The 20,962-nt window shown below is 43.6% G+C and overlaps 1 protein-coding gene across 1 annotated transcript in view; it reads left to right on the forward strand.

Annotated features, from left to right (window-relative positions):
* Positions 1-20,199, forward strand: part of LOC131879022 (zwei Ig domain protein zig-8-like) — a gene marked incomplete at its 5' end in the record, with an annotated part of 27,228 nt that extends 7,029 nt beyond the window's left edge. The window contains 6 exon segments of the mRNA XM_059225214.1: positions 2,967-3,190; positions 8,328-8,538; positions 13,627-13,751; positions 14,479-14,698; positions 17,819-18,075; positions 18,619-20,199. Coding sequence (XP_059081197.1) covers positions 2,967-3,190; positions 8,328-8,538; positions 13,627-13,751; positions 14,479-14,698; positions 17,819-17,925 — 887 coding nt within the window. The 3' untranslated portion in view covers positions 17,926-18,075; positions 18,619-20,199.
* Between the last annotated feature and the right edge of the window lie 763 nt (positions 20,200-20,962).

Consider the following 20,962-nt stretch of genomic DNA (forward strand, 5'->3'; position numbering starts at 1 on the left):
CAAACGGGCCAAACGGAGAGGCGAGGCGAGCAAAACTTGAGCTTGTACGGCCAAAAACAGACTGACTGACTACGGCCAGTTGGCTGGCGAAATGATTGTCACGCTAACGGCCTTTTCCGCTTTTTATCTACTGAGCGAAGAACCTTTTTATTCAACGCTTGAACACGGACAACACAAGCAACCTCAATCAAGCGAGCGGCATGGAGTGTTGAATTTGGGCCGTTCTCGTCCTTCAACCACCGAACAAATGCCTGCTGGGCCTCATTCAGTCGCAGATCCAAATTAACTGTGAAATATACGTATTTTACTCAAACTCGCCAGGAGCAAATTGTTGATATTGATTGTTTTGGACCAAGGGAAGTACTAGAAAGTTGGTTTTTAAAAGTTGGAACGACCAACAATGTTGTTGTTTTCATCAGTCGGATATTTTTCTCGTTGTGCGGACCAAGGACAGAATAACAAAGTCCAGGGCGTACCCTGAATACACGTGGGTGTGGTTATGTGATTCGTGTGAAATGCAACCTGTTCCTCTTTCCTTCCCCAGAGAGAAGTTAACCGCAGGGTTGCTTTTTCAAACGAAACCAAAATACACTTTTGAACAATTGATAGGAAACCGTCTGGGGCAATTTCTATTTTCAAAACATTGCAAAGAATTCTCAGATACTTGCAAGTGGCAGCTTTTGTTCCTTGTTCTATTTGGGAGTAATTGGATTCAATCCTCTCTCAAGAACTTGAACAATGTACAACAATACAAAAACGGTTACCGCACAGCTAATATCCCTTGTCAACTCTTCGATATTTGAGGATTATTTTTTCATTGGTTACGCTACGAGTATGCACTATTTAATCTGTTTCACATCTCAACCAATAAAACGCGAAAGTTACAGTGCCTGATATGCCAGCATGGGTTTCTTCTTGATTCTGGTAAGGCGTTTGAGAGAAGTTACAAGATTTTACGTAAATGATTCGTGATATTGTTAACAAAAATTCTCACTAAAATGTACATCTTGGGATTGTCAGATTTGCATTCTTTTTCTCGATACCATTAATGCATTGAAATTTGAATTCTCCTGCTGCTCCGTGGTGTTACTAGTGGCGCAAAACCGAACACACAAATGATGGCTCTACTATCTTGGGATTTCAAGAAGCCGGCAAGTCCATATGAATCTGGCAAAACATTGGCTGAAATCAACCTGTGGTTGCTGGGTAAATCTTGGGAGGGACCATCCATGACATTGTATTAGCACGAGAAAGGCGAAATGACGTACTCCTTCGATGGTACAAGGACTTTGCAGCCACCGTGTAGTATGCAGAATGTGTGACATTTGCTCAGTGTGGTGACGCTCAAGTGTTTCCAGAGTGGGGCAGAATAGATTTTGGTTCCGCAGGGAGTTAAGACACACGTGTGTAACTCCGACGGGAAAGACTCCCCCTTTTGCTTTTCTGGGCCGCCTCTGTGATTGAGTGCGACCTTGAGACAGCCTTAAAGGCCAATATACCCATTGCATGCCTGTGTGTTATGATGCGTCTCTCAGGGCTGATATCCAATATTTGTTTTGACACATACCCATCTTGCCAGTATTACTTGCTCTAAGAAAGAGCAGCTCAGTACAAGAGAAGCAGCGTAAGTGAATAAATTTCCTGATTGGAATCTTGCAAATCAATCTGGCTCGTCAGTCGATATAGGGTGAGCTGTTAACTGGATTTGACGCATCTGGAGGGTGTGTTTCAATTATGCGTTGAGTGCCAGTTTTCGCGGCTTTTGAATATAGTTTTAGTGCAAAGCTCAGCTCCATGGTCCTCAAAATCCAGGTTGAAATATGTTTTTCACATTATCTTTTTATTGCAGGGTAAAAACTCTGCCATAATGTGGAAAGAAGGTCTGGATCAAATTCAAAGGTCATAAGGTCATAGTGTCTTCTATATATTATGAATGTGAATGTAAAGGGCCAGTGGTATATGTTCGAACTCTTGTGATTTCAAACCACGGGAAAGCAGAAATTTCACACGGCCATGCATGGCCATGGAGAGGTTGGAATTTGGGCCGCCCATAAAGGACCGGAAACTTGTGCTCTTTATTTTCAAGTCGATTTCTTGCCTCTGTTTCAACCAGCTCACCCAAGTTTGTAAAAAGTGTACGGGGTAGTTCTTGTTTGGTTCTCCTCGAGTTTATTTCAGTTTATTTGGCTCTTCAACTTTGGCCATTAGGGCGTAAATGAGAAAAGTCCCAAGTTTACATGATAGCTGGGTCATTATCCAAGGAATTGCCTCGTACTTCTATGCCAGGCAAATCTGAGCAGGCCATCTTTTCCATTCAGTGGGCTTTTGGACAAAGCAAGAGCATTTTATGCACATTATTATATTGCCCAATTACAGTAGGTTGGCAAAGTCTGGTTCCCAAAAAAAGCTCGAGGTATCACGTTAGGTCAGCAATTTGATCTTGATCACTTTCATTAAGTCAAATTTGGCCGTTAATCGGGCCATTTAGAGATCCCCTCATCGAGTGGCCTTAATACCAGAACTGTTGCGGTCGGGGTTTTACGTGAAGCCCATCTTAAGTAAAATACCCAAACTTTCTTTCTTCAAGTTATGCAGATTACAACCCAGATGAATACCAACTTTGGCACATCCTCCTCTCTCTCACTCTCTTCACTCTTGTTCAATGGAGAAACCCACTCAAGTGGGACAACGGGAAAAGGAACACGGCGGACTTTTGTTTCCAAAACAATCTTAACACACACGGCCAGCTCCCTCCAAAATTCCGGTGTGCTCTAATTCCCCCCCTGATTCCGTGTCCCCATTTGCCATGTTCCTGACTCTGCGGTTGGTGTCTCATTAAGCAGGTTTCGTTCCTCGTTTCTTTTTCCTTTCAATTGAGCACCTTGTTTAATGTCTAGCCGGACCAAGGAAGAGCTCTCCCTGGATGGTGGCGATTTAAGAGCAATATTTTCTTTTCCTCGTTCCAGATACTGTCAAGCCCGAGTCTTATGTCGCTGCGGGTGGGAGCAATGCCTTTTCACCTTCGGTGGAGATCGCTTCATCCCAACAAGACAGCAGCTTTATCCTCCCGTCAAGTTCGTTCGGCAAAGAAATGCCCGAAATTGTGGGCTCCATCTCCACCAATGTGAGCGCCTCGTTGGGCAGGACGGCTTATCTCAAGTGCAAAATCAAGGACCTCGGACATAAATCCGTGAGTTTTCTCTACAAGTTTTCTTTTGCCTAGAGTGCCTACCAATACCATTGGTGCTACATGGGGTACATAGAGCCCACGACAAGCTTGCACCTCTCACTGGATCTTGAGCTGCAAAAAAGCAACGACCACCACGACACATTGAATTAAAGCGTTACTTGTTGGTTCCAACGGGAAATTCAGTTTCGGAAGTGGAACTGGAAAGTGTCCTAAATTTATAAGAAGGGAACCGGAATCACGTGTTAGTTTTCAGCCACCCAAAGGACGGGTTGGCGGTTGTTTAATAGTTTAGTTCGAAAGCCCCTGATGCATGGACCAGACGGGCTTAAGATGAGAGAGGTACACGGCATTTCATATTTGCGGCTATTCCAATACATACCGTTAGCTCATTATTAACTTCAGCTAGAGCAACACGACTTACCCGTTGAAAGATACATTAATCATTAACATATCTACAAAACTTGATAGTTTCCTAACAAGCAGTTTTTTAAACATATCTGAAACTATTATTTCATGTCAAGGCCTCTTGCCAGCCATTCAGGAAATTGTTCATGAGGGCTTCCAAGTAGTCTGATTTTGATTGGTTATTCCACGGCTACCTAGGCCCTGACGTCAAGCATTTTTGGCCTGCCCCTCTCCCCCCTTTCCAACTCCCCCGAAACTTAACTAGACTCCTTGCGTTTCTTAGGATTTCTTTCAGCGACAAATTAGATAGAATATATTGCCTTTGAAAGTGGGAACCTTGAAATCACTGTGTTGCTTAACTGCTTGTTACCTGCTTAAGGCTTGGTCGTTTCTAGGAGTGCAAAATCGCACTCCCAAAGGACTCTCCATGTTAGGCAGTTCTTTGAGAGTTAATCATTCCATTTTCCCTTACTTCCACATTGAGGAAAGGCGCTCAATGATTATCATAGGATGGATGAAAGAAGACCTCGTGTATCATCTGTCAGGCCCTCATATTCCCATGGATGTGTTTTTTTTATCTGGTCGCACCTGTCTGACCCCCCCCACCAATAATTATGGATATATACATTTTGCTCTCTCAAAGAGAACAGGACATCGTTTCTAATTCATGTGTGCTTTGAAGCTAAAACTTCAACCTTTGTTAGTACTTTTGGCTCCTCTGGGCCAGTTCTAAGGGGAATCCTAACAACATTCCTAGAATTGGACAGTCGCTGGGTGGATACGACTTATGCCCGTGGCAAGTGATTAAAAGCTCGCCCGCTCTTGCGAATAAGAGATGTACGTAAGCACTGGCTGGCTGGCTCAGCCTAAGAGCCCAGAGAGCCCGTGGAACAAATGGGGAAAACGGAAAAAAGTGCATCGAGAGCGGAATGCCGAATGCATTCTTCCTCTTTCGCCGTTTCACTCACTTTCAAATGGTTACCAGTCACATCAGTCGAGTTCCAAATCTAATGGACTTCGACAACAACAACAACAACAACAACAACAATAGCCACAATGCGAATGACGACATCTAGATCCAGGGTACCCAAATGTGGAGGGATGCGGGGGAAATCCTCTTTTCAAGACGGCTCATTTAAGTTTGAAATCCACTTTTCCAAAGCCGTACTCAACATACATACTGTTCATCAGCGAGTGTTAAGGCCTCGTTTTCTGTGCCCAAATCTCGAGGGCTTTGTAGCAAAAAAAAACGGAGTTGAATCCAAGCATTATGAAACCTGTTCCAAGATTTGGTCGAAAGTGAAACTCTGGATGATGTCACAATCGGAAATTGGGAGATTTATTGTCGTGGGATGATTATCTAAACATCTTAGGTCTGGCATCTTGGTCGGATAAGTAAGTAAACAACAAGATTGCAACTTATTTCGGGCAACGAGCATTTCTCTACAAGGTCGAAGTTTTCATGGCAAATGTCTCGCATGATGCATTCAACCTTTGGTAAACCAAAATCAAGACCGGCGTATGTACTGCATTGTACAACCCGTTGTTTATCTTGCTGATCCAAAAAGATATGCAGCAAGGTCCACATTTGAGCCCTTGAGCTCAGCCCCAAATTTGCAATGCTTGGCGGAACCTCGAACGACATGGATGAGAAGTGCGAATGCCCTCCCAGCTGTCGCTGAACCCTCATTTCCCCCTCTTAAAAAGCCATTTAGACCACGAGGAAACAAATTGCAAGAAACTCGACCCCCTGGAACGCAGCGACCATGGACGAGTACGAGTACGTACGCACCGTCGAATGTAGCATCAGCCCAGCAGGCCAAGGCAAGAATTACACACCACAATGGAGAGAGAGAGGATGGCAGAGCGACGAAAAGGAAGAAGAAGCAAGGAAGGCCAGAAAGAGCATGAATCTTCTTCCTACTTCTCATTTCCTCAGATTTGCCTTGAAACACTAAGTGAAGGGACAACTAGCGTAAACCTCCGGAGATGAATATACAACTTCCTTAGGTCCTTTGGGATGTCACTTTGGGCGATGTATGATCCTCGCAAATTAGTTCAAATCCCATTTGGATCAACACAGACCACCATAGGTTGGGTTCACTTGAAGAATGAAATCCAACCTAAAGTTCTTGCGTTTGGCAATTCCGAAATGAAAATGCTGTCTTACTCCATTCAGGCATTGAGCAATTTGAGCATTGCCCGGGATGCAGTGCACCCACCCATTAGGACAGCTGACATTGGCCTTTAAACGAGGCCTCATTTTGGGCTCCAAATGGCATCATCATCTGTTGGTCTTGACACTTCGTTACCAAGCAAAACGCCTTCTTTCATCCATCTATCCATCCATCCATCCACCCGTCCGTCCTTGCGCTCCTTCATCCATCCAATTGGGCCCCTAGGCCTATATTCGTCCATTAAGACGGCCTCTTGACCGTTTTTGTTCCCATCGCAAACCTGGTTCAAAATTCAACATGTTTCGTAGAAGGTCAAGCGCTCGTTTTCCATCGAATTCGTCAACCATCCTGAGCAAATCGTTCCATCTGAATTTGACCCATGCATATCAGAGATCTTAATCCCAGAGAGGCAAATGAAACGAAGGCTCTCAAAGCAAGATGGATCTGTGGCTCTGTCCCATCTCATTGTGAGTCTGAATTCCTTGAAGAGGATGACAATTGGTGTCTCATGCGTCAACATTGACTTATTGTGCATTCTGAACGACGAGATTGGCCCAAATGAGAGTACAGAACCAGATCAGGAAGTGCGCCTATTGTGGCCTTGGGACCACAATTCAGGTCCTCTTTCATGACATTGAACGGGAATCACTTCTTGGCCTACACGTACTGAAAACCCCTCTACGCTGCATGCGTACTACAGGCATGTAGTGCATGCCTATATCGGACAGGCTTTCTGCGTGCTGTTAATGTTATTTCTCTCGTACAAACAGGGCACTTGGTAATTTTTACTCGGCCGAGATGGACGGGCGAGATGAGCAAACGAGTGTCAAGTTGTCTTTGTTTTCCCAAAAACATTGTTGTCATGAGGGCCTTTCAACAAATGATAGATCACAAAAATGCCGCCCAACTGAAGGGCTACAGACGCCGGAAGGAAGGACCAAGTGCTGACTTGGGGGGGGGACGAAATATGGGCCACCACATGACCAGCAGTAGTATGCACTACGTAGTATACGTAGTACTTGCTTGTATGTACGAACGAGTGTAGGTCTAAAATGAACGAAGACATCCTTTCCACGGCCACTAACTTGGTTAAGTTCACCAAAAACTTATCAGGAAGCAAGAATTTTGGTTTTGGGTTTTTCTTTTTTTTCCCTCGTTGTTTGATAGTGATAGTGATATCTCCAGTTGAAAGAAAACAGTAGTGTTATATTCTAGTCACCGATATCCATTTCCATTTACACTGTACTCCTGCTCTCACCATCACACTCACCATAGTCATTTTCCCTTTGTATAAATATCTCCACTTACGAACAATAAATATGAAGTCACCATCCGGTAATCATACAAGAGCTTCCGATTGCAAACTTCAGTCTTGCTGATTTTTTGAGAGTTGTTAGCGGTATTGGAGAGGGCACTTGCAATTCTGCTCAGAGTACAGCTTTGTAAAAACCTTCAAGCCAAGGCCCTCGATTACAAATTTAAGAGTATCTTTCTACTGTGCTCAGCTTAATTCCCCTGTGGTTCTAATCAACAACTCAACTTTAGTTTCTTAGGGCAAAGTATTTGTTCAGAATGACAAAGATCCCTACCTAACTTACATTTAGATTGATTTACCTGCCAAGTAAGCCGGTTTTTTAATTCAAAATTTGGTTTGTGCCAAAGGTTGGAAAACCAGTAGAAGCTTAGAAGCCTGAAACTTGAAACTCTTTCTCTAATCTTGAGATCAGTTTTGGTGTGTGCTACCCTCGTCCAAACATATGTGAAATCCACTTGAACTTGTTTAGAAGCATGAATACGACGCACCAGTGAACGGAAGTCTCGCTGGTTCTGACTAAGCTAGTGAATTATTGAACCGTTTTCTTTAGCTCAGATGCGGCCGGCCATTCAGCCAATCCATTGCTGAGTGTTATATATTTCATAGTACAAATGATGAAAGGGGATTTTTTTCCCTTTTCGAACCTTTCTCACTCTCACAACGTTGCTTAGCTAAGAGAGTCAAACATGGATGTTTTCATTCACACTGCGACTATGAGGAGTTTTCTTTTGACTGATTTTGATGGATTTTCTTTCTCAATTTCGCTTCATGCGTCTTTTGAAAGATCAGTACAAGAATAATCCTACCGCACACATCGTTAATGGATTCGGATTCTTCACTTCCCAAAAGTGCATTTCCCACATTGGTGAGCTGTGATCTGCGTTACTGTGGCCTTTCTATGTATGGCCTTTGGACAGTACATATTTAGAAACGAAAACCAGGTTCCAAAATACAAAGGAACGTATCCAGTCTCTGATTTGAGTGCAGACGCGACTGGTTTGATGAGGATTAAGGGGCATATTAAATTGAAGGAGAGCGAATGAAAAAAAGGCTTGTAGTGTTGAATGAAAAAAGGCTGTTAGCTTCAACTCTAACTCTGGATCTGGCCAATTTGCTTGAACCAGGCTCATTTTTGTGCTACTCGGCGTGTCTCCTTTTGAGTGTGTCTATGTCGACGATTATCGTGCTGTAGCGTAGATGGATGGAGGAAGGAAGTTAAGTCAACCTTTCATGATTCCAGGTCTCTTGGGTGCGCCATAGTGACGTGTCTTTGATCTCAGTGGGAAAATATCAGTACATCAAAGATCCCAGATTCAAGATTTTGCACGAACCTCATGCTCATGATTGGATCCTTCGAATCCAGGCTCTTAAGTACAGCGATGCGGGACTCTACGAATGTCAAGTCAACACATCACCCATTCTTCGGAGGCCCATCTTTCTCAATGTGGTTGGTAAGTATAAGAGTACAAGGGTTTTTCTCTGACACACTGACATTGGTGTACTGTAAAGCAAGAAATATGTATAGACCTGTTGTGGACAGAAAAGCAGAAGTGAATTGGAGACCAAATTTCAGAATCAAATCCATAAAGGGAAAGTGGTCATTTTTTTGCTAATACATCTTGCTGATTATTTTAGCCGAAGGCACATTGAAATCATGAAATACTGGATGATTACTGGAGCTTTTCTGTTTTGTTCTGAGAACCAACTTAGGAGTTTAAAACTTGAGCTTCTGCTTCAAATGTGAACAATCGTAAGAAAAAAAAGATTGGCAGGAGTTCGTTGGCCAAATTCGAAATGGCCAGTTTTATCTTGCTTCGGAAAGGATAAAAGTCGAAATGTGTATGGGCCAAGTTTTTGATCAGGTTTTCGATTAGGGATAATATAATGGATTACAATGAAGGTTATAATTCATACTTTTTTAGCCATATCAAGCAATATTGGCATTTGTTCTATTCAGAGGACTGCCGAAAAATGATTGGCTGCCATCAAACATGCACGTTATTGCAAACACCTGCAATCATTAAAGATAAACCAAGGACAATGGGACAATGGGACAAGGGATTTTGTTTTTGCCGTTATTTCTAACCACGGAAACCGAGCGGACAAGAAACTTTTGTCTGGCATGCTTTTTCCAATTGGGATGAATGTCGTTCCACCGAAAGAGAACGATGACGAAACAAGGAAAATGTGGTGTGACCCATGAAAGTGATGGCTAAGGTTCGTATGTTATTACGACATTCCACTCGTGTCCAGTGGTATACACTGTGACAGGATCCAATCATGGCAAAGATCGCCATTGTTTGTATCGAGTAGGCGGTTCTTTCGCTTTCTGGTTTCTTAAAAAGCCTTCACCGATGAGCATAACTTACAAGCGAACTCTTGTTCCGCAGTTCCTTGATCCCAACGTATGGTTCCGTTGGGGCAGACAAAGGTTGCTGACCCAAATAATGAGCTAAATATCAGCCGCCTTTCGCCTGTCCTATCCATACGTTTGAATGGGCCATGTACCTAGCCTCTTTGTACTTATGGATGGCCTTCAGACAAAGTTGTAGAAAAAAATTGGTCCTCGGAGAGCAATCTACGTAGTAATCGAAAGACTTATTGGTCTTCTGATATCGTGGAACGTGGCACGAGCGGTACACTACACTTTATTTGGAAGAAGATCCCGCCCGTTCGTCTGCGTAGTCCTTGATGACGAAAAAACGCAAGTGGATCGGGGATCTTGTTTCCTCCTCATTCCTACCAGGAACTGAACAACTCGTCTTCGGGAGGAGGGCCTTTGGAAAAGTCCCCCGAGGAAATGGAGAGCCGCTAAAAGTTTTTCGCGAGCTCTCAACAACTTGAAAATTGGCCATCGACCTCCTCTCTCCTTTCTTTCTTCTTCCTTTTCCTCATCACTTGACCAGAACTACTTACTATTTCGAAGGGTGGGTGCCCGATCCATTCTGTCATTTTCCTGGCTGTAGTACAGTATGGTAACCCCATTTGCCCGTCTCACTCCAACCAAACTACCTGTTCACCAGGTTGTGGTCTTGAATTTGAAGGACTTTCGACCCGGCCACTCCCATCCTATGGAGAGAAGACTATCATCACCTTTGCATGCATGACTTCGCTCCAGACCCTCGTTCCCTGCAGTAGCGGAAGTGCTTTGTATAAGTTCCTTAGGGCCTTAATGGATTGAAGACCCCGCAGGCTTTTTCTTTGGGTCAATATCTTGGAATAGAATACCGGATATAACGGTTTAACGTGCCTCAGAATCAGCTGGTTTCATGTGTTATTGCTTGAAAAGTCTAATCCTTAGGTTTAAGATGGCACTCAGCTAATTAACGACCTGGTCTCCGCCCATCAAACCAACCTTCATTCTTTCATTCATTCATTCACGACCTTTTCAACCGGTCGAAGCGCATTCCAGATCCCCGAAATGGAACGTTTGCTTGAGAGCCGTCCGTACCTGAACAAAACATAATTTGTGCACATGAACCCACCCATAACCCAATGCTGCAATACTGCTCTTGATAAGGTTCGCAGGGATCCCAATGCGAAAGGCACAGATTACTCGTACAGTCAGAGTGGTCCAGTTTAGTTTGAGCGCCATTCTGGGCCAGACTGAACCATTCCGTTTTCTCCAATCTGATCAAGACAAATCCAAAGTCCAAATTGGTTCACAAAACAAATGAGGCCAGCTTTGCCTTGGAACCCTTTGTCTTCTGCGTTTTCAAGTGAATGTACATTCTACGCCAAATGGCTGCTAGAACTACGTACTTACGGACGTAGTAGCTAGTTGGGCTGTCGTGGTAAGAAGAGTAGTTGAAGGTTGGATAGAGCGGAAATGGGCAATTGGCCATTTCAAGTCCACAATTTGATGCACTTTTCATGTCGGCATTGCGCGAAAGCCAACTCAAAAGACGAAGAAGTGGACGAAAGAATTGTTCGAGGATGATCATGCCGGTACTACGTACCCTAGTGTGCGTACAAAAGGGTACGGGCGCTCACTATACGTACATACAGCAGGACGAGTACCATGTGAAAGAGGGAATCGCATCGTGCATTTCTAATCCAACTCAGATAGTGAACCCGTCATTTTGATCCTCATTATCCAGAGAGGGGTCCAAAGTGCATTCACTCGCTTCAAACGGGTGCGAGAGGAACAAGTGCTGCTTGCTACCTAGCTAACTAGATAGAGAGCTAGTTAGTAGCTCTCATCGTGAGTGAATGGAACTTGATCGGCCAAAAGAAAAAGTCAACAGCTTCATCCCACACTGGCTCTGCAAGAGAGAGCCAATTCGTCCATTGGACGGGGAGGTTGAACTTTCACTAGATCAGCTGATGCACTCGAAAAATTGATACCATCAAGGACCTCCCCCCCTTCCCTCCCTCTACCTGCAGACACACACACACACATACACACTTCACTTTGAGTAAGGCAAACCCAGTCAAGTGGAGATGACTCTTGAATATCAATTAAACTACGCACAAGTAGCGGGCCAATTTTCACGAGCTCTTTAGTCACGACCATGATGAAGCTGCATCTCATTCATTTCGTTTGTTGCCTTGAGCATTTGAATAATTGATCCTAACAAGTAAATCCCTATAATTATCAAGATCTCGTCATATTGGCTGTCCAGACAATGTAGATTGAATGCAACTTATTGACATATGCACAAATGAATTAAAGAGACTCATCCGTAAAAGCCAAGAAGTTTACGAAAGAAAATGGGAACATATTGTGTAATCACAAAATGTGTTTTCAAATGCTGATTCCATGCTCTAACTTTTGGTGAACAAAAAGGAGCGCCACCGCCAAAAGCATCATACTTCTCTCATCAGTATGATCGTCATGTTCTTTCCGGCTGTGAACACATATTTCCTCTAAAATGCATGCCTAGGCAATAGAAAAGCGTTTATGAAATTCTTGTCTTGTCTTGGATGCATTAAAGATGGAATTTCTTGTTACTCAATAGAGATGTAAATCATATCCCGATGACCTGAAATGGTACAAGCTCTCAGACGAGACCAAACTAGTGACCCTATTCACTAGGGGTTAAAATTATAATTTTAATATGAACTGAAGGCATTGAATATGAGTCTCATTTTGGAACACTTTTCTAATGATATCTTCGATCTCCGGGTATTTTTCATCCTTCCAGAATGCAAATGACATATTTCCGGCAAGTATGATGAAAAATCGCATCCTAAAGATAAAAACAGAATTCGGAGGCAAGGGCCATTCAATCAAAAGGTTCTAGTCATGACTTGTTGGCAACAATCATGAGTTTGTTTTTCCTATTGAAACATATTGTGGCTCAAATGTGTTTAGGTCTTCGTTTACGTACGTACTTAGACCCACTTTTCCCCTGCTGTTATTCCTCTTTGTTCATGGGGATATCATTCACCCTTGGCTTTCCTCGCTTCTGGCTCCTTTTGGCATTGGTTCACTCCATTCATGGCTTGATGTTGTTACTGTTGTTGTTGTTATCATCCTTGTTTTGAAGACTCGGAATTGGGCCTTTGAAGTGAAGAGAGCGATTTAATTCTAATGCAGTGACCCACTGTGCTGTTCCATGGGGCTTTTCCCCTTCTCCTTTTTCTCTTTCTCCTTCACTCTTGAAAATCTGGAACTATTTCGCTCCTTCTCCCTCGTTTCATTCAGCGGCTCAAATTCCCTTAAGAACCAAAAAAAAGCTGGATTTCAAGACATTTCGGGAAGAAGAAAGAGTGAAAGACACCGAGGGGATTGGGACAGAGCAGTTGGAAAAATAAATGCTCTAACTCCTTCTTTTGTTGCTTTGGCTCAATTTGGAAAAGCCGCTACTGACTGTTTTCGCTCGTTCTCTTTGTGAAAGACTTAAATTAGAGCAAAAACTCCCTTGCCGTGTTTTTGTATCTTCGTCAATGAAATGGAGTTCCCGGGAAACGTCGTGCAACTTCGATGGCACTTGAATCCTCTTGCCACAGTTTTTAAATGCACTAAGTTTCAAATTATCCGCAAACAGTCGGGTGTTCGTAGTAGGTACGCGTATACCGATAAAGCGCTGTCTTTCGTCCGAAAAAGATAACCTCAACCATCACCAAGTTCTTGCTTGTTAACTCCGTTTGTCTATCAAGAAATATCTATGTCACAAATAAAACGATTCCAACTTTGGCATTACTCAATCCTTTTTTTTGGTGCGGTTTAACCCCAATTTTTGTTTTGAAGTGTCACAGCAGGGATCGAATCCAATGATGACCAAAACAATCAAATGTGGTGCCACTAAGCAATGTACCACTTTTCTTTGTGACTAGCTTTGCTGCCTTTGACAAGAAATGAAAATGAGAGAAACGCATGTAATAATATTATTATAGGGACATGTTCGAATTTTGACCAGATCCAAGTGCGATCAAGTACGAATCAAATTTCACTTTCGTGCTCAATATGTTGGAGCTGCAATTGCATGAGATTCCTCTCCAATGGGGAATTTAAAATTTCTATGAGAAACATTCCACCTTGCTTTGCTTATAATTAGCACGCTCTGAAGTTTATCCTATCTTCTTTACTTCAGACCCTCAAACTGAGATCCTAGGAGGGAAGGACATGTTCATCAATCAGCATTCCATCATCAATCTCACATGTCTAGTTCATTCGCCGGATCCACCCGCTCACGTGTTTTGGCTCCACAACCAGAAGGTGATTATCCGACACTACCCTAGCCAGCAGCATACTGGAATATTTACAATCCAGCTCCACCAACGTAATGAGGAGTATAGAGTTGGTTAAGGTGGTCCTCATCCTCATTGATTTCTCAGTTCGCAGCCTCTCAGTTCTGAGAGTTCTTGTTTTCTGCTTGATCATTCGACTTTAAAACAGTTCATCTAAACCGTGGTCTGATTATGATTGAATCTGGAATGGGTTGTTCTTATTTCCATGAGAAAGTTGTGTTCTCAACCATAGTAGCCATTCGGGGTTTTGGTTCCGTACCAAGGAACGATCATCAATGACTTTCCCTGCATGTAGGTATTCATTATCGATCTCACCTCTGGGGCATTCTTCCATGATGAGCAATGAGTAATCGGCTGTTTGGCCTTGTATACTTGTCCTTTACTGTCAAGGAAAAGAAGCAATTGCTTTGATCTTCCATAACTTTGTATAATCTTGTCTAGATTGTCTAGAACCCCTTCTAGACGACAACGAAGACCTTAGGTTTGCTCTAATTAAGGACGTCAATATTCTTATTCAGTATAGGGTACCATTTAGCACCGTTTTGGACCGCCTGTCAAGACCAATCCCAATCACTTTGAACAGCCTTGGGTTCCCAACCTTGCTTAGTAACGTTCCAGCCATGCCATCAACGAAGTTAAAAGTGCAATCGCCAATTCGGTGGCTTATCCCCCGTTTCTAATTGTTCTACCTGCAGCCCATCTTGCCTTCCACGTCGGAGCTGAATCCCGATGGATCCGTTAATCGCATAAGTATCACACGTTCTGAGGACGATCCCGACAATGAGACAGAAGACGAGTGCCTGGTGGTGGCGAGCTACCTCATCATCGAAGAGGCTGGTCCCAACGACTCGGGCGTGTACGAATGCAATCCATCAAATACAAGTCCAGCATCACTCACCGTTCACGTTCTGGATGGTAAGCATAACCTTGTGTTGACACGGGACGGAACGCCCAGAATGATGAAGAACTTGGCACTGAAGGCTCATCATATCATCAACGTCGACGGGCACGCCAGCCACGTCAGTCACGTTCACTAGATCAGTAGGGTCTTTGTCCATCAAAGTATCCAAATTGCAAAAATGAGCGAGATCCATCCATGCTGAGTAGAAATGGAGCTCTTTGTATCCATCTATCTGTATGTACGTACGCCATTCAGAGAGGGTCTCCTCTACACTTGGTTGGAACTTGGAAATTCACTTGTTTACTTCGATTCTTAATTGCTCGGGGTTAGTAATTGTGCCATAAATGCGGATACAATCAATCTTAGCCGTTAAGTATAACTTGTCAGAGGCCTTTGTGGGCTTTCAGGTTCCCTTTTAATTAGGCATGATTACCTTCTAATGGCTGCAATCTTATTGGCGCTCCGCCCCCCCCCCAAAAAAACGTCCTCCAAGAATACAAGGAAGAGACTTTCAAGTCTTGCTAGATTTAGAGTACAGATAGGGTCACATTTTGATCTTTTGGCCAGTTGTTTGTCAATGCGGATCGGATAAAAAAATGACTGTAGTATTCCTCTTAAAAATGTTCCTTTTAGTGCGGCTTTACACTACGATGGAAAATCAGGATTGAATCCGGTTTGAGAATGGAAGTAGTAGGACTAGTGCTAGAGCGAGTTTTTCGCAAAATGAGTCCTTTTGTTCGACTTGAGTACAATGAAAGCCTGGAGTCGCCCCAGCACTAGTCCTACTTCCATACTCAAACCGGATTCAATCATGATTTTCCATCGTAGTGTAAAGCCGACCTTAGAGAATGATTGCAAGCCGCATCAAAATGATTAGCTTTATTCATTTGTTCTCCTACCTTTGAATTGCACATGACCAAAAACTCGGCGTTTGTTAAAAAAGAGCATAGAAGCAGAGGAATGTCATTGCCCAGACGGGATTTTGGAAGTGTACCAAAAACGTGAGACTTGATAGGCTTCCGCTTGACCGATGCCATTAGTTTTAATAAGGGCTCCTCAAGATCAAATAATGGTCTAGATTCCGATACTGTGAGCCAAGTTACCGAATCTAGAATAGAGGACACCTACGCACTATCAATCACTCCCCTTTCTGTGTTCCAACTTGCAGATTTGGGCTTTTTTTTTCTTCCCTAATGGTTGACGCATGAATCATAGCTGGTGGTTGACAAATGGGCTCGGGTGCTACTAAATAAGAGTAATTTACACTGCTGCATTCTTTGAGGCCTATGAGCTTCTATTTCTCTGAAGTTGCTGGGCTGGCAAAGTTGACAGGCTTGATTGTTTCCATGCTTCGCTATGAGTGGCTTTATTGCGACAAAATTCGGCTCTGTCTGGCGTTTGGAGGAACAGATTAAAATGCCATCAAAAGCCGTATTTTCTCCTTTGCTATTTGAAGTTGAGGGAAGACTCATAATTGTAAGTCCAAGCTTGCTTGTTTGGTGGCATCACGGTACCCAAAAATCAATGTTTTCACACACTTTTTGTTCCCCTAACCGTCTGGATTAGTTTCTTCGTCCTCCCATCTCCTAACGCCCATTGACATGCATCTCTTCAGGAACTCTGATCCAAAGTATCGAGCAGGAGTTCTTCTAGTCTAGTCTAGAGATCTGGGACCAGAAGTGTTACTCCCACCTGGCTAGGCAGAAATATTTGTCAACACATCAGACTTGTTTGGCATCAGGGTTTATATTTTGAGTTGGTCCAGTGCAATAAAAGCAACCCCAAAGCGCAATATCCGACTTTCTCCCTGGATTCTAGAACCTTGTAGCCCACTGCCTATTCACAAAGTGGGCCATGATGCGGCCGAAATAAGTTTGGAATTCCATTTCCCTATCTAGAGCTCTACTTCCATCTACAAAGTGGAAAGCATCCTTGGGCAGAGCTTTCGTCGTATTGCCCGGAAAAAGGAGGATGACCAATCAAGGGATATCAGCGCAAAATACTACCAGGGTCCTTGTTTAAGTCGGATATAATTCTCCTTCCCCCCCTGCCTCTATTCTTGTTGGATGAAATCCGGCTTGGGATTGCTGACTGACCCCAGCTTGGGTCTGGGATTAATGCCTGACTCGCAGGCAAGTGTGCGTCAATCTGAACATAACAACACCCACCAACTTCACTTCACTCACTACCAAATAAATGTAGACCTATAAATGCCGAAGGCTTTAGGGTGCCAAACGAGAACTGAAATCGGATATGAGTTTCAGTCCCAAACTGGCCTTTATGACCTTCACATTGATTGAATGGTGGCGCTTCTGAAAATGCTTTATTTCCTCGTGACATTTGAGGTTGAATGAAACATTTTTTCGAGATTCTTTCTGTTTTCAAATCGGACTGAGGCCTATCTCAAAGTGTTGTTCTTTTGTTTCGTGCGTTACGCGGATATCCTTGTTCCAAACGTGCCAAAAAGTGCATCCTTATTTGTTGAGGGCTCTCTTACTATTTTTGATCTTCCCTAAGGCGGCACACTTCCCTCGGGAGCCTCAAGGTTTCTTTGGAGTGATTTCTTCTGTTCTATTCTTTCTCTCCCTTGCCAAAAACAAATATGGAACAAGGTCTCCATGAATATGTTCTTGATTCACACTTTTGGTAAGCATTCACCGAGGTTAGCCAGATCCAGGAGGACTTGTTCCCTCATTAAGAAATCAAGACCAACCACTTAGCGGTGGCAAGTAAACGGGACGACCTTGGCCTATTTGATAACTCACTCTGTTGTGTATTATAGAAACTGCACCTATACCACCAAGGGAGATACAATTTTATGTGATTCGAGCCGATACAACCAATAACGGCGTTTTTGCAAAACTCCCACCTACGAAGTTAGATAGCTGGTAGATGATGTCTGACAAAATTTTTCAAAGCAACTTTCTACGGAAGGTTTACGTCGATGGATGATGATTCACAAATTCCGGAAGCTTATGCAACTTTTTGACTAGGCATTCTCGTAAGAGCTGAAGGGAAAGATAGCGAGAGTGGGAAGAAAGGCAATTTCCTTCATCTTCTCTGTTCCCTCATTTTGCCGTCATCGTCATTGTCCTCATCTATCCTTTATTCGATTTTTTTTGTGCGTGTTCCAGGTGAATCTCCCGATGCCCTTCAAACGAGTGGGCTGTCCACATTCGCTACCTCAGAATCGTTCACTTTCATCCTCATTTCCATGCTTGGGATCTCCTTGTCAATTTGATCTGGAGACAATGGATCAAGAATTCTTGCACATTCTATTTTCGGTGGAACAACAAAAACAGGACTTGGGGAGAAAATCAGGAGAAGAAGAAGAGAAAAGAAGAACCAGCCCCCTCCTCGTCCCTGTCCCCCCCTAGAGCGCTCATCTAAGGTGGGTTCAATGTATATGTAGGGTCTTGTTTTCAAGGATACCTCAATTGAGACCGCGTTAGCCACCTCCTTTAATGCGCACTTTGTTAGTCCCCTCATTAATTTCAATTAAAACAGAGGTGAGAGGTGGTGGAAGAGGGGGAGAATTGGCAAGAAGTTTGGTGCTCTCAAATTTATGGGAACATCCCAAGAGGGGTAACAAGAATTTTGCATTTCCCCCTGTTTCTTATTAACCTCGCATGGCTGAACTTCCCTTGTGGGCCTTTTTTGTATATCCCTGGTTCTGATGGGTTGTTGTCTAATGAGAAAAGTGGAACATGCATGAGTGCATCAAGTTCCAAAACTGTCCGTAATTGGCTAACAAAGCCGCCAACTTTGTTGGCACCTCGGCCACAAAAATCCCGTGCTGAGTCAGAAGAACTACGTCAAGTTGGTCATTCTTGGAACATCATCTAAGTTGGTCCAAGTTCCACATTCCAACTTTGAAATGGCATCCGAGTTCACTTGGAACGCCACTCACGCCAATCCATCTCTGTACTTGCAGGTTCCACCTTGAAGAGAAATGAGCGGCCTTATTCTCCACCATCAAGTGCAACATTTCCATCGTGCTCCTTTATGAATATGTGCGGTATTGCTTTGCACTTCCAAGAGTTCCCCAACGTGATCCTCATGAACCTTGGTGGCTAGCGGGGGTAAACAGACTTCAACGAGAATTGGGCGCGGTTTTTTTTTCAACTTGCCACATCGGAATGCAACAGCGATGACATTATCAATGTGGGCGCACCCTCTTCTTCCATGGAAAAGACAAATAGCTGACTATTCATTCTCGACTTTTGTTCGAAAGTTCGCAACCAACCGGAGAGAACGGGAGACAGATCGAGAAAAAAAATTGTGAAAGAGCACCAGCAAGTTGGCTCAAATATCATTCAAATGATCCACTTGACATGTTCCAAATTGAACTTTCTTCTCGCCCATTGTTCCAAAGGCCTTCAGGGCCGATCTTTGGAACTTTGGAGGCACTCTTCAATCTTCAATCCCCATGCATTGGAAAACACATTGCTGAGTCAGTGGCCTCAGCTGAACACATCACCACCCTGTCTTGCCAGGATCGTCATTTTCGACCAAAAAATCGCTTGAATGGAAAGTTGACGGCTTGAAGATGGCTTCATGATTTGAATCTGTCGGCTTGCTTCCACCACGTAGGTCTTGGTGGATAAAGAAAGAAATCTTAATTAAGATGGGATCGCTAAGCCGAGGTGAAGCTGAGGACTTACCCAATCAGACATCAGCCCTGACTCATTCTTGCAAATCACAATCTTGCGATTAAGTGGAGTCCAAACCGTGTTCCAACACGAGCGACAGAGCTTTTTGTCTTCTCGTATATCGCTTTCCCAAACAGAAAGAGAGAGAGAGGGAAAGAAAGAGAGGTTACGGAGAGGGAGAGGGATGGCTTGTTGTGCGTGCTGCTGTCTATTATTGGAACACGGAACCATCTCGCTAGAAAAAAAAAATAGGGTACCACTCTCAAGGGAGCCACTGTTTTTCCATTGATAATGAAACTCCAAAGAATGTCCCCTCGCTCACCCACTCTTCCCTGTCGCTTGGAATTGAATAGATGAGGAGAATGACGGTGATGATGATAGAAATTTGTTTCCTCAAACCGAACAAGTTGCGATCTGGTAAGTTGGACATTGGAAGCCTTTGACAGAAATTGAAATCGATATGCAAATCTTCGTCTGCCTCGATCGAATGACTGGCACTTCAAATTGCCTCTCGTCTATGTGAAGCGTCTTTTCGTGAGGAAAACATTCAAGGCAAGAGCCTTAGTGATCGACATTTGGAGCCATGACCTTCAGTGATCTTCAATGTTCCGTGGTGCTTCAACCCAAGAAACTTGGGAACAGAGAAGACCGACCGTCAAACAGGCGGTTCTGAGATTGCTTCAAAAACAATCCCTTGTGTATAAAGATGATATACCGATTAGCTTTTCTAATATCATAACCAGATCCCACTGACATTTGAAATAAACCCAAACATACTGCACACCTCCTACCAGCCTTGGCACCTACCTAAAACTCGTGACTCGCGACGTTCCATTCACTCGGCACTTGAGTAAAGTAACATCAGCCATCACTCGATGCTGTTGCCAAATGGGATTCCTTGTTGAAATACAGTTCCATTTGTCCCATTTTGTCCTTCCACTCAACCAAAGACAAGTCTTGAATCTACTTTCTCGGAAAATAAAGCGTTTTTTCCCGTTCGAGCCAAGCAGCTCTTTACTCAGTCACGCCTCCTTTTCTCTTTTTCTCTGACACACCCGCACACCCGCCCATACCCATGTGAAAACGCACCTGAGCCAGATCATCAAAAATCCTGATGATGATCACCATCATCGCAAATTGGGAAATGAGCCCGGAAACAAGACGAAAGTTGGATTGAGACCCCTTTTCATGGCCAAGACAAGAGACGCTAGAAACAAAGACAGACATATCAGTTTTGATTAGAAATCAAATCATAGTGGCAAAAAGAGCTGAGAACTTTTCATGTCAACTCCCTCTGTCGTATGGGGGAAAAAACATTGGCCTCCCACTATGCCCAAAGCTGAGGCTTATATCTACCCCAATACATTCGGGCTAACACAAAGCCAAAAAAAAATATCGTCTCTATTCAATTGCCTTCCCCCAGTAAAAGACTTTTGATTTGTTCTTTTTCGTTATCAACCTTCTCCAACATAATCGTCAGTCGGGCTCGTCGTACACAATGCCTTGGCTCACATGGACCTTGACATGCGTATATACCGAAGAACAATAGGCTCGCCACTCTACTCACATACTCTACTCACATGGGAGGTTTGGCAGCGATTTGGTGTGCCGTGTCATGAAAGGGGG

Source organism: Tigriopus californicus, chromosome 4, assembly GCF_007210705.1.
Source record: "Tigriopus californicus strain San Diego chromosome 4, Tcal_SD_v2.1, whole genome shotgun sequence".
Classification (NCBI taxonomy): domain Eukaryota; kingdom Metazoa; phylum Arthropoda; class Copepoda; order Harpacticoida; family Harpacticidae; genus Tigriopus; species Tigriopus californicus.